The sequence below is a fragment of the Protopterus annectens genome, chromosome 10.part0 (assembly GCF_019279795.1).
Source record: "Protopterus annectens isolate FY-2018-M chromosome 10.part0, PAN1.0, whole genome shotgun sequence".
Lineage (NCBI taxonomy): Eukaryota > Metazoa > Chordata > Ceratodontiformes > Protopteridae > Protopterus > Protopterus annectens.
The window spans coordinates 630,630,808-630,644,588 of NC_056744.1; the positions used below are offsets into that span (position 1 = coordinate 630,630,808).

General features: G+C 42.4%; 1 protein-coding gene across 1 annotated transcript in view; it reads left to right on the plus strand.

The window, feature by feature from the left end:
- The window catches only part of PIF1 (PIF1 5'-to-3' DNA helicase), a 457,383-nt gene that overhangs the window by 214,384 nt on the left and 229,218 nt on the right, over window positions 1-13,781 (plus strand). Inside the window, exons 6-7 of the mRNA XM_044086793.1 lie at window positions 7,131-7,245; window positions 7,537-7,643. Of these exons, the coding sequence (XP_043942728.1) occupies window positions 7,131-7,245; window positions 7,537-7,643 (222 nt within the window). The remainder of the gene's footprint in view (window positions 1-7,130; window positions 7,246-7,536; window positions 7,644-13,781) is intronic.

Below are 13,781 nucleotides of genomic sequence, written 5' to 3' on the forward strand. Positions count from 1 at the left end.
TCCAAACTATGGAATCCAGTATAACTTCAAGAAATTCAAGTTTGAACTAAAACTTACAACTCTGGTCAATTATCTGTCCCTGTTCCAAACCAAGCTAACTCCCACCCATTTACTTCACCCTGTTTCAATGACTCCACTCCTGCCTCCTTTCCTCCCCCTTTATCTGAATTGCAATTAAAACCTTTACTAATTGTTCACCTTCCTTCTTCCAACTTGGATCCCCCTACTCTACCTAATCACCAACTCCCTGTACTAATGAATCAACCTACCATATTGTCTAATCTCAGTTTTAATTCTTCTATTTCACCCCACATTGCCATCCTTTACCTCCCTTACTTTCATTTGTTTCTCTACTTCTACTAGTGAGGATTTCTGTAGTTACTCAAATAACCTGACCAATTATACAGTCTCTCTTTATTGCCATCACACCTATATGCAAATTTCATCATGATACACTATACATATCCTGTCTGCCATGTTTTGTTAAACTTCCTGTGTAAATGTATGTCTGCAGACATGCTTATTAATCTTCTCTGTAAGCATTTCCAAGTTTGTTAGATATGCTTAGACGTGTGTTTACCTTCCCATGTAAAAACGTACGTACGTTTTTGGGTTTATCTGCAAGTTAACTTCTGATAATTATGTAAAAGCTGTATATCTTTTTCCTTCTATTTATACTAGAGCTTCCCCACCAGGCCTCTGCTGAAAATGGGTTTCTTACCCAGATGGACTTTGCTGTATCCAAATGTCAAACTTAAGGGCACAGAAATAAATGTATCTACTGCACCAAAAGTGGCCAAATGCAGTAGATGCCTACTGTAGAACTAAAAGTATCTACATTCCTATGAGAATTACTGCCTGCTTCAGACTTCACCTCTAGAGAAGAGGCCGGCAACTCTACAGTTTACCCTGACATGTTTCCAAAGTCTGGGAATGTCCACAAACCTGGCCAAAGCCCAGCTAATACACTCCAGCCATGTCTTGTTCTTGGAGCTCTTTTAGATGCAAGCCAGTGAGTATTCCTTCCATTAAAGAAGGTGCTATTCCTGATATAGCACAAAAAAATCAGTTCTTGAAACACTGGATACATGGTATCTGTAGTACTGATTGTCATCACAATGAACAAAATGTGCTGGAGGGATAGGTTCCTGACCCAGAGACTCTCCATACTCTGGAATAGACTGCCCATACATGTCAAGCAGAGCGCCTCATTGGTCCTCTTCAAAAGGAACCTTGATGATTGGATGGGAGATAGGATATTCACCCCAGGGATCATGTCAGTCGCCCTGCTAGACAGGGGCCCAGAGAAGTAAATATTGTGGGAAGAAATATCCAGGGAACTGGGAATTGTTATGGCTAGGCTTGCATAGGCCCTAGAGCCGATATCCTAGTACCAACCTATGATTGTCCCACAACAAGGCTCCACTTGAAAAAACTGAAGCTGTACCTAGGAAATGGATGACTTACTGCAGTACCCTATTCCCTTGCTGCCTTAATAGCTCAAGGTTCATGTAACTGGTAAACTTCAACCAGAGGTTCCCTTTCAAGCTAAACATGGGCACCCAGTTGGTTAACAGTCACGGGCAGAATTATAAAATTTATATAAGCTTATCAATCCATTGCTGCCGAGTGCTGAAACTCACTCCTCCAGAGCTGTATCTGCCTGTATAACGCTTTTCCCGTGATATTTTTGTAGAGACGGTGAACTTCCTTTAATACCTTTTTGTAAAGTATAAATTGGATGCCACTTCAGATCCAGAAGAGTCTCAAGGATATGCTTTAAGGGTCTACTCAGTAGAAAGAGCTCATGACTCTGTCTTCTAAGTTAGAGAATGGCCCAGCTCTTGTCATTTTTATGTATTTGCCATTACCCTAAACTGCAGCAATAAACTAAGTAGTAAGCACTTTCATTCTCATACAGCTATGCATGATAGAATGCTTTTTAAAACCTGGTTGATTTATACAAAACATACATGGTTAAGAAGTGAACTAGTTTTCCACATCTGAGTTAATAGATGCAGAATCCAGGAAATGCTAGTGTGCCACTGTACCCAAAACCTATATTGAGCAAGTTACACTGATGTTTAGGTTAAACATATATTGCAATGTTCTGTGTATAAAATCTGGTGTTATAAAAGTTTTAAAAGAAGTTAAGAAAAAAGTGCAAGAAGCCTGATACTTTTAGATAGGAAAGAAATACAAACAACATAGAACATATTCACATCAGGGGTCTGGTCCAAGATCGTCCTACCTAGAGACTAATAAAGACATAAGGAAAGGATAAAAGAAAGAAAATAAAAGGACACAAAGGAAACTTGCATGTTGGACTCTGCAAGTAGACTCTCACATGCCTGTCTCAGTCCAAAAAGTGTTGCTAGAGTCTGATGTGATTTGGACTACAAAATATTGTATGTAATGGGTTTAACAGGTAAACTAATACCAAGAGATGTTAAAAATGACTGGTTAAGAAACTGCTCTTTCATCCCCATAAGGAGACTTCATCATATCAAAAAGCCATATCCCAAAAAGACCTTAGCATGTGGGAATCCAAAAATGTATAGCAAAGGAATTATTGACTCAAAGTATAAACCTGGGAATCGATACATAAAAGGGAAAATGTGTGTTTAAAGGAAGTACTTGAAAACATCCATCTAACTAGGAATAATCTATAGTCAGGCACACTAGCGTCCCACTCACTAGGCTGAATAAGGAGAAGGTTACTGTTGGCTGCCTGTCGGGTGCCAGGATCCACCACGTAACACAAGCACTCGGGTCACTCCAGAACAAGTACAAATATGACTTGTCATAGTCCATGGTGTGAATGACCTGAGCCGTACCTCCCTGGACTACATGAAGAGACATGGAAGAGCTCTCTGATCACGCAGCCCAGGCCAGTATGTCCCTGACCCTGAGTAGCATCCTGCCCTCACCAAGAATGATACCAAAAATTCTCGATTTCAACAATTGGCTGTTTTTGGTGTCATTCAAAGGGGATCCAGTGTCTGTCCACCTGGGATGACATGCTCTACAAGCCACGCTGCTTCACTAGACTGCTTGCACCTGTCACCCTTAGGCTTTCGAATACTGGCCAAGGCTCTTGCCACTCCCCATAGTGCCTTTTTTAGGCAAGGCTCTTGCCACCCCCCATAGTGCCTTTTTTAGGCAAGGCTCAAAAGACAAACCCACCACTGTAAATAGCACAAGTAATAAAAAACTGAGGGTAATGCTACTCAATGCCAGAAGTCTAAACCTCAAAATGCACGCACTTGATATATCATATCGATATATGTGCAGTAACAGAAACCCGGTTTAAGGCTCCAGAGAGCACCCCAGCACTACCAGGCTACAACTCGTACCATACATTTCGGCCACAGAACCCAAACCGATATACAAAAGGCTGGGGCGTATCCATATTCATCAAGGATACCCACCTCCAGGTTAGTGGCACAGCACGATGCTTCAGAGATCATCCATGTGCAACTAACAATGGGCAAAACTGCAATTCAAATTGTAGCTTGCTACAGATCCCCCACCATGTCCCAGGACCCCCATTCCGCATTTCTGGAAACACTGGGAAACATAAAGGTCCTACCAAACACCCTAATATTGGGTGATTTCAATTACCCAAACATTAACTAGGAGAACTACTAAAGTATTAACTCTCTTGCCCAACATTTCCTAGAATTTATAAACTCAAAACGCCCTGGTTCAACTGGCAACACTCCCACCAGAGGTGTCAACATATTGGACCTGGTCATCACCAACATGGGCGACCGGTGTTCCACACCAGAGGTCAACCCCTTGCTGGTTAGATCTGACCATAAACAAATCACTTTGGATATCCCGATTCTGCCTCCACCCCCAGACAAGGAAACCACTGTGAAAAACTTTTCAAAAGCAAACTTCACATTACTTAAGACAGAGGTGGAAAGTTTCAAAGCCCCCATGCTGAAGGATAACGCTGTCCAAGCTGCAAAATCCTTTAATGCATTCTACGGGCACCTACAAGAATGCATGGATTGTGCCATCCCAAGCAAAACCAAGACTCACTCCTCCAAGAAAAGGAAACCAGTCTGGTGGACTCCTGCCATAAACAAGCTATACAATAGAAGGAGGAAACTAGTACAGAAAAGAGTAAAATCCCAAGAAGGGAAAACATCCCTGATCAGTATCGGCAAGAAACTACGATCCCTCATAAAATCATCCAAGGCATGCTTTGAAAAAAAAATTGCCAAGGACTCCAAAGATTAACCACAAGGCATTCTTTAGCTATGTCAAGAATCTAAGTGGCAATGCTCAGATCTACTCTGTTAGTGCAGAATGGCAGAAAATACACTGAACCGACTGATATCACCAACATCCTGGCAGACAGGTTCAGCGCAAACTTCACCCCCAAAAGGGGCCATAACCATACCAGAAGAATGTAGAGTCCCTGAAATCAGACACTCTAAAACAGTCCTCTCCAAAGCCATAAACACCACATCAGTGGGACCGGATGGTGTCCCAGGCTGCATCCTACATGAGTTCCAAGACTAACCCCTCACCTAAACCTATTCAAACTCTGCCTCTCCACAGGCTACGTACCCATAAAGTGGTGCACAGCAATGTTTATTCCGCTCCACAAATGTGGAGCCACAACAGACCTCGGGAACCATCACCCTATAAGCCTGACTAGCTTGGTCTGCAAGGCTATGGAGCACATCATCATAGAACTCATTAACAGACATTGGGAACCTCCAAACACTGAACCCTACCCAGTTTGGCTTTAAGGGCAGATCATGCCTCCTAAAACCTAGTGGACTTCTTTGAGACAGTTACCAAGGCTATAGACGAGGGAAAGGTGGTACACACAGCCTACCTAGACCTCGCTAAGGCCTTTGACACTGTTCCCCATTCTGGTATTATAGACAAGCTCACCAGCCTGAACATAAACCCCTACATCACAAGATGGGTTGCCAACTGGTTCCTGGACAGAACCCACATGGCGAGAGTTGCAGATGCTAGGTCCGACTCTAAACCGGTTGCAAGTAGCATTCCCCTGGCTCAGTCCTAGGACCCCCTCCTGTTCAGCATACACTTCTCAGAGGTACAGGCAAGCACAGGAGGACTATGGCTGACCAAGTTCGCAGACTACTGCAAACTAGGGGCTATAATTGAGACCGACACAGACATCCAAAAGGGTCTCCGTGAGATGGATACCTGGTGTCAAAATCATGGCCTCAAGCTAAATGCCAAAAAGTGCATAGTCCTCTCCTTTGTTTTTTTTCCAAAGTACCCACAAACTACCACATAGGTGGTAGTCCCCTAAATACGGAAGACATAATAAGGGATCTGGGGACCCAAGTAGATAATCACATTGCCAAAGTGGTTAGAAAATCCTACGTGGCCCACCTAATCACAAAAGGGTTTGCATCCAGATCAAAAGAGGTCATTGTGCCCCTCTACTCATCAGACCCATCATAGAGTACAATGCCCCATTTTGGATGTACCTTACAAGATGCCTGCAACAGCTGGAAAGACCACAGAAGTACCTCACCAAGAGGATCACTGGCCTGAAACCGATGCCCTATGCAGCTCGACTGAAGAAACTCCAGCTGTACTCTGTTGCATACCACCTACTCTGAGGTGGTCTCTGCCTGACATACAAGGCCATGTCCAACTCAGAATTGATGGACATGCTCCACCTAAAGAAAACCTTATCCCCTTGAGCCACATGCTCTAGGAATCTAAACCTCACCACAACAATAAATAGGACGTGCTGGAGGGATAGATTCCTGTCCCAGAGGCTTCCCATGCTTTGGAAGAAGATTCCAATCTACATTAGGCAGAGCTCCTCGCTAACACTCTTCAAAAATAACCTTGAGTGGATGGGAAACAGTTTACCCCGGGGATCACTTCAGTGGCTCTGCTGGACAGAGGCACAGGGAACTAATCTAAGGGGGCAGCGTAAGCCAACACATTCTGGCTAGGCTTATAAATGCCTTTGGGCAGATAGTCTAGTATCTACTTATGAACCTATAAACAGTTCAGTAGCAGTTTTGCTCCTCAAAGTGAATACCCTTAAATGCAAACCCACCTGAAGAATCCTGCAAAAGAATGCAAAAGTCAAATATTTTACTACTTATCTTGCATTGAAGTCCGTATACTACTATAACATACATATGGGTAAAAATGGCTGTGGGTGTATTAGTTAGGAGATTGCAGTTGTGGGATATTTCCTGATTGCTGGTGCTAGTCAGGAGCAGGCCTACAGGTGAAAATGCCAGAGGTTCATACCAGCTTTGAATCCGCTTAAAACTGTTATTGCTCCAGTGGATGTTTAGGTTGAAGCTCTTGGATTTGCATGGGAAAACCTAGAGTGGATTCTGTCTTCTTAATAATCTTAATCCAAGTATGCTGTAATAGAAACAGGATCATAGAGCCCCACCCTCCAAGGGTGGCAGGGTTATGGAGGATTTACCAGTAAAGTTCCCATAAGTTCAAATGTTCTTGCTACTTCCAGTTCTCCATATTGGAGGCTTGCCAGGACAATCTACCTGGAAAAGCTTTAATTTGTCATGCAATTCTAATGCCTACAGCATTAGTCCTGTCCTGCGAGTTGGAGTATAGAAACACTGTTACGGATAGTTATGCTAAGTTCATATCTTTTTCCTTTGCTTAAAATAAACAGTCTGCTTGCATTGATAAGCAGACCATTTCCGCTTTATCTGTAGCTTATACTGAGATTGGAATACAGTTTTGTTTTTTCCCCCCTATACAGTAGACTATCTCCACTTCTCCAGTGGTCCACTTTGTAGTTTGTAGCCTGCAATCTTGTAGTTAATGCTGTGAAGATTTGACTGAGATTGCAATTCTTATTTGTTTGGTGTGATCTTTTGTAATGTTTCCTTTTCTCCTGTCTATTCTTTCACATGGGTACCCGAAAATAGGCAGGTGTTAAATCTGAAGTACACCACCACCACATATAGACTAAGTAGTGAATAAAGAAACAGTAATAGAAAAATGCAGTAGTACAAACCTTAATATTTTAAGGCACACAGAGGCTAGTGTAACATTTTTCAACTTTGCACAGCAGGGTTTAAAGTGGTTCCTGTTATGTCTAATTTTATTGTTGTACCTTGATTCTGTAGGGTTGTTCGAAAGAGGAATGAACCATTTGGAGGAATCCAGTTGATTGTCTGTGGTGATTTCTTGCAGCTTCCTCCTGTTGCCAAGGTCAATCAGTCTACCAAGTTCTGCTTCCAGGTTAGTACTGAAGAGAAAAATTGCTTCTCACTTGGTAAGTCTGTTCTACTGAATGATGCATCATCCAAAAGTGTTGGCTCTACAAATTGATTTTGAACGGTATTGGCTCTAAAAAAAAAAATGAGTATTGGACTAAAGTAAGGAAAAGTAAATGTGAAAATATTGTTCAGGAATTTTGTGGTCTTTGCAAAGCTGACGTGTTTTAGGCATGCTGCAATAAATGTGAGAATGCTGGAAAAAGTAATGGTCTGACCTTCATAACCTTCCTTCATTGATCTTCTCTATCTTCAGGGCAAGTCTTGGTCAAAGTGCATACAGATGACTATGGAACTTACAGATGTGAAACGGCAGTCTGACAGAACCTTCATTTCAATCCTACAGTCTATCCGCATGGGCAGGTAAACCACCGAAGTTGCACTCAAATCAACATATCTCTGCTTCTGTTAATGACGGAAATTGCACGTTTTGCTTTGTGTGACAGTCTGATATAAAGAACCCATTACTGAACACATTGGCATTTTGCCTTGCCATCTCTGTTATTTGTTAGAAGACATCCTGTACTACAGATAATGCCTTTCTAGAAGGCCACTCATAAATTGCAAACAGAAGTCAGTGAAGTTGCTTACATATAATACCTTTTATCTTGTGGTAAAATATCTTTGATATGAACATGCTGATATGGCAGACATCTAAATTATGCTGCAGTTTCTTTTTGACACTAGACTTTAGCTGGAAGGAAAAGAAGAAAGTTTGGAAACCCTGAGTTCTGTTTTCAGCAGAATACTAGTAGGTGGTGGTGTGATGCCCCTTCCTTAGATTTTGCAATCAGATTGGTAGTGCAGATGAGATGCAGCAGGTAGCAATGCCTATTTTCTGAAGTTGCATCCAGTACTATTTGTAAACTTTATGTCCTCTGGTTTGTGGGGCCAGGTGACTGCCATTGCTCTCAACCTCTTAGAGCAAGAAATCTGGACAAAGCCATATATAAAGTGGGACAAAAGCCCAAAAATAGGGACAATTTTTAAACCTTGCTATTACAAACTTAAAGTTGATAGAATAACAGGTTTTGTATTAGCTTGAATTTTCTGAAGGGTATGAAGTCTGAAACTCGAATGTCTGTCATTTTCTAATGTTAACATTTAATGGTTTGCTAGTAGTTTGTCAGAAAACTGCAATTTTTATGAAAAACTAACCAAAAGTGAGGCAAAAATCTGGGCATTCTGTGAATCTGTACAGTTGACAGGTATGGCGGCTACCATTGTTTGCTGTTGGACTTTGCCTTTTTGTCATCACCTTGTATCCTTTCGGAAGACTTTCTTGAGTGATGAATGCAACCTTTCACCAATTAACTTCTAAAATTTCCAAAGCTTGCTTCTGTTAGCCCATCCTCAGAATACTTTGGTGTCTTGTGCTTCCAGGCTTAACCTTTCTCTACCACTGGGAGATGTTGACGTTCAGTCCACTTGTGTGATTTTTTTTCAATGGTGCAGTTTGACTTCATCCTGGGTTTAACACTCCTTTTCATGAATCAAGCAGAGCCTCTGATTTAGCTGTCTAGGTCTTGCATTTCAGCATTCCTTCTGCAGTATCTCAAGTAACTAAGTTACTGAGATGGTGGCATGCATGCATTTTGATTAAATGTTTCAGTGAGGCACCATATGAGTGATGTGGTGATTGTGTTTTTTTTTTTTTAAGGATTCAGTGGAGCTTACTTTGATAGACTCTATAGTATATATTTGTCTATAGACTTCCCCTGTCCATAGCCAAGAATGGATTCTGGTAGTCAAGTCACCTGTGATAGGAGTCTATGGTCTGGTAAGAGTATGTGAATAGGTTTAAGATCACGGGCATAAAAAGCTTTAAGTACTTAATTGGTCATCAGGTCACCAGCCAAGACCATCATGAGAGCTATTTTTTTTCTGCTGGGCCCAGAAAATGATGAGGGATACAGAAGGTGCAAGTGCTTTCAGTTTGCTACTGAATGCATAGCCATGAGAAGCTAGAAGCCTCTTACTGCCTTCAGGCTGGTAGTGATTGGAGGGAGCCAACTGGCAGATCCAGCCCACAAGAAAGCCTGATGTAAGCAAATGCTCCACCTTCCACAATGTTCACAGTTGTAAACTCTGCCTGTGTGATCTCCCCCCGTGTATATATAAAAAAAAGGGGGGGGGGCAAAAATCACTGTCATTGTGTGCAGACAATCATAAGTGAAATGAGAGGAGTTGGCCAGCACCTACTATTGAGTGTGAAAACCACAGCAAAGTGCCTGCTCTCCTGTGCTAGTCCACTCAGCATGGACTGGACTGGACCTCTAAGTTCTCCTGAATATCTTTGTGGTTGAACTCTGTAGGAATCCACTCCATTTGTTACCCACTCTAGACTGGCTGCCTTACCAGTGATGGCTGTGCTGAGCCCTGCCATTTCTCTTTTTGTGCCCTCTGAGCCTTATGTTTCTTTACATCATGAAAGAGTAGATGGGTGGGAGAAACTACTGACTTGCTGAATCATCTGATACTTGTGCCAGTGCTCCCTAGTAGCAGCCCAGGCCTTCATGCATGCTAGGTAGGCCCTTTTGTCTTATCAAGCATGCTTCAAATACATTGCCTATATTGGAAGACTATAGCACTATCAAGTTGATGATTAAAGGCTGTGTCCATGTTTGACCTTTACAAGGGTGGAGAGCCTGAGGGTACAAGGGGTTCCTCTCTCTAAGACTGATGGGGAAAAATGAGGCCTCTTATTTTGGTCTTGGAATCTCCTGAGACATCCGTTCTTGAAAGAGGTCATGAGATGTCTTAGTTTTATTGCCTGACAGTCTGGATGATTAGTCCTACTGTGAGAACCAGTTTACCAGAATGCTGTAATTTGAAGTTACTGTTGACTTCTGAGGTCTTCTACAGTGGTTAACATTTGGGATTTCTTCTGATATCACCAGTATCTCAATTCAACCTTTTCTTTACATGTTCATAGCCTAGTATGAACCTATGAACCTATCTGCCCTAGGGCATTTATAAGCCTAGCCAGAGTGTGTGTGGCTTTCACCACCCCTTAGGATGAGAATACTATACCCATTAGTTTGCTGTGCCTCTGTCCAGCAGTGATAGAGATGATTCCCGGGGTAAACCTACGATCTCCCATCCACTCGTCAAGATTTCTCTTGAACAGTCAGTGAGGGGCTCTGCCTCACATGGACTGGGATTCTGTTCCATAGTGTAGGGAGTCTCTGGGTCATGAATCTGTCCCTCCAGCACGTCCTATTTATATCCGTGTTGAGGTTTAAGTCTCTTGCTCTCGTGGCTCTGGTGGATTTGGATTTTTTGAGGTGGAGCATGTCCATTACTTCCGGGTTGGACATGGCCTTGTATGTCAGGCACAGATCACCTCTGAGCAGACGGTATGTGACTGAATAGAGCTGGAGTTTCTTCAGTCGGGCATCGTATGACATATGTTTGAGCCCCTTTATCCTTTTGGTGAGGAACTTTTGGGGTCTTTCCAACTGCTGCATGTGTCGGGTAAGGTACATTCCGAATGGGGCGTTTTACTCAATCATTGGTCTGATAAGTAGGGGTACAATGACCTCTCCTGATCTGGATGTGAATCCCTTCATGATCAGGTGGGCAATGTAGAAGGTCTTCCTAACCACTTTGGCAATGCGAGTGTCAAAAGAGAGGTTACTGTCAACTTGGGTCCCCAGGTCCCTGATAACTTCTTCCGTGTTTAATGGATTACCACCTATGTGGTAATTGGGGGTTACCTTGTTTTTCCCAAAGGGTATGACTATACATTTTTTGGCATTTAGCTTAAGGCCATGGCTCTGGCACTAGTTATCCATTTCTATGAGACCTTTCTGGAGGATGTCTGTGTCTGATGGAGTGTCAATTATGGTGCCCAGTTTGCAGTCCTCTGCAAATTTTGTCAGCCACAATCCCCCTATGTTTGCCTGCACTTCAGAAAAATAAATGCTGAACAAGAGGGGGCCCAGGACTGAGCCCTGTGGGACACCGCTCGTGACCGGCTTAGAGTCTGACATGGCACTAGCAACTCTAACCCTGTGTGTTCTGTCCTTGAGCCAGTTTGCAACCCATCTTGTGACATATGGGTTTACATCTAAGCTGGTGAGCTTTTCTATGATGCCCGAGTGGGGTATTGTCGAATGCTTTTGCTAGGTCAAGGTAGGCTGTGTGAACTGCCTTACCCTCATCAATGACTTTAGTGACTGTTTCGAAAAAGTCAACCAAGTTCAAGAGGCAGGATCTGCCCTTGACACAGCCAAATTGGGTAGGATCCAGTGTCTGTATGTCCCCAATGTCTTTATTTATGAGTTCCATTATGATCCTCTCCATAGCTTTGCAGACAAGGCTCGTCAAGCTTATGGGGCGGTAATTTCCATGGTCCGTAGAACACCGCCTTTGTGGAGTGGGACCACAGTTGCCGTACGCCATTCTTTGGGTACGTATCCTGTAGTAAGGCTAAGACATCTGCATAGGTTGCACTCTATGCAGATGTTCATGCCTTCATTTGTTGCATGTCTTGCTCAGAGTTAGGACAGCCAATCCAGCCTGTGCCACCAGCTCACAGTTTTGATATCAAATTTACCTTTCATCATTGGAAAATTCCCATATTCAGAGCTTAACATGACAGGGTCTTCTGTTTTTGCTGTCACTAGATCAATAGCTAGGATGCATAGCAGCATTGTCTATACTTCCTGAGGATGGAGCATGAAGTGATTAATTGCATTGAGTGCTATTATTTCAGCCAAGCATCCCCGCAAAGTAAGAAGTCTTGAGGGCTGCATCAGCTCACTGAAGATGGCTTCTAGGGAGGGTGCTCAGCTCAGAAAATGGTAAGAATCCTTCACATTATCCTGAGTAAGGCCCTGCCTGATGGGGAGAACATAAGGGATCTGGAGATCCAGTGCCAGTCAAACCTTCATCCCAAGGTCAGTTAGGATCCACTCAGGAAAAAACATCTTGTGATCACTATCACAGCATAATTCCTTGTGTCCAAATTAGCAGTAGGCAGGAATCCCCCCCCCCCCCCCCAGTTAATTTGTTAATAACATGCACACTCCGGCCAAATGACTTAAGGTGTGACTCTGCCACATTGGTTAAGGGATTTAGAGTCCTGCAATATTTAAATGGAGACTTGGAGATTCTAATCTAGGATTACAGGCTGAAGCCCTTTAGTTCATGACCCCTAGGCTAGAGTTTTCACTATCCATTGTCTGTCCACATGGAAGATATTGGTGTGATAGAGGAAAAATTGCAATATGCCATTTTGATTTTCTTTATGCACAATAAGTATACAGTCAACAGTTTGAATCCTGCCATATATGTTGGTGTGTTGTGTATCTCAGTTTTGGAGGATTTCATTCTTTAAATTGTAGACTGTGTTTTGAAAGAGGGATTTTCAGTGGCCCTTGACATCTCTGGTAAATAGTGTGCTTGTGCGAGATGGTCTTTTGAAAGATTACCATCTTAAAGTGCCTTTTTACCTTTGGTATAGACCATAGGGTCTCCTCTTGGGAGCACTATGAAACCTGTAACAAAAAAAAAATTTACTTCAACATTTAGGAGCATAAGCAACTTAGCTTACCAAGCTATCTGCTATCAGTTAGTAATGCCTTTTGCATTATTTTGCACCTGTCTATTAATGTAATGGAAGTTTTAACATTATCATTGCTATTAAGTAAAACTGAACTGTAACTGTGGAATATGATTTCTAGGAGTTTTTCTTTGTATACTAATTGTATTGTGTATGTGATTGTTGACATTTGCTGTATTACATGCAAAATTGTAGCTGGTTCAACCAATGCCTTGGCCTGTACTGCTAACCAGCTCCCAACCCCTTCCACTGTTCAAGTGAAGAACAAAAAAAAAAGGCACTTCACTGTAATAAGTTAAGTGATCAGCTTATTGCAGTTAAATCTATGAACCCCCCCCCCCCACAGCTCTACCACTGAAGAGCAAAAAGACCATCTGATAATCAAAAAGACCATCTGATAATCTTTCCATTCATCACTGATGGGTTCGGTTCAGAGTCCACGGAGCCGTGTCGGCCTAATACCAAGCTCGTGCCAGCCAAAAAACTGAGCTAAGCTTTTACCCATAGTGCTCTTCTCCCTGTTACCTCAGATCTTGTTTGCTGTGTAGCTGTAAAGCTGCGTTCAAGCCAAGCTGTCAGCTAAGTGGAAAACATTTGATATTTTGCTGGATATTTTGTCCATCTCTGATTCCTTGTTGGTAATTTTGATATTTCTTTAACTTTGAAGCTATCTATAGACCTTTTTACCCTTCAGCTTATTACCTTTTGGTAATTAAGTACCATTGGTGGTACGGCCTTTCTTCCTACCATTGTGGTATTTCTTAAATACTATACTTGGTATTTCTTCCTTTTTCATCTGGTTTGTGTTTTTTGATATGATATATTTAGACACGGATATAGTAGAACTCTTCACCTTAGGTTTGTATCTGACTTGTGTGTGTTTTGTTCATGATGTCTGATAAAAAGGGCATGTCGGGGTTTAAACCTTGTAC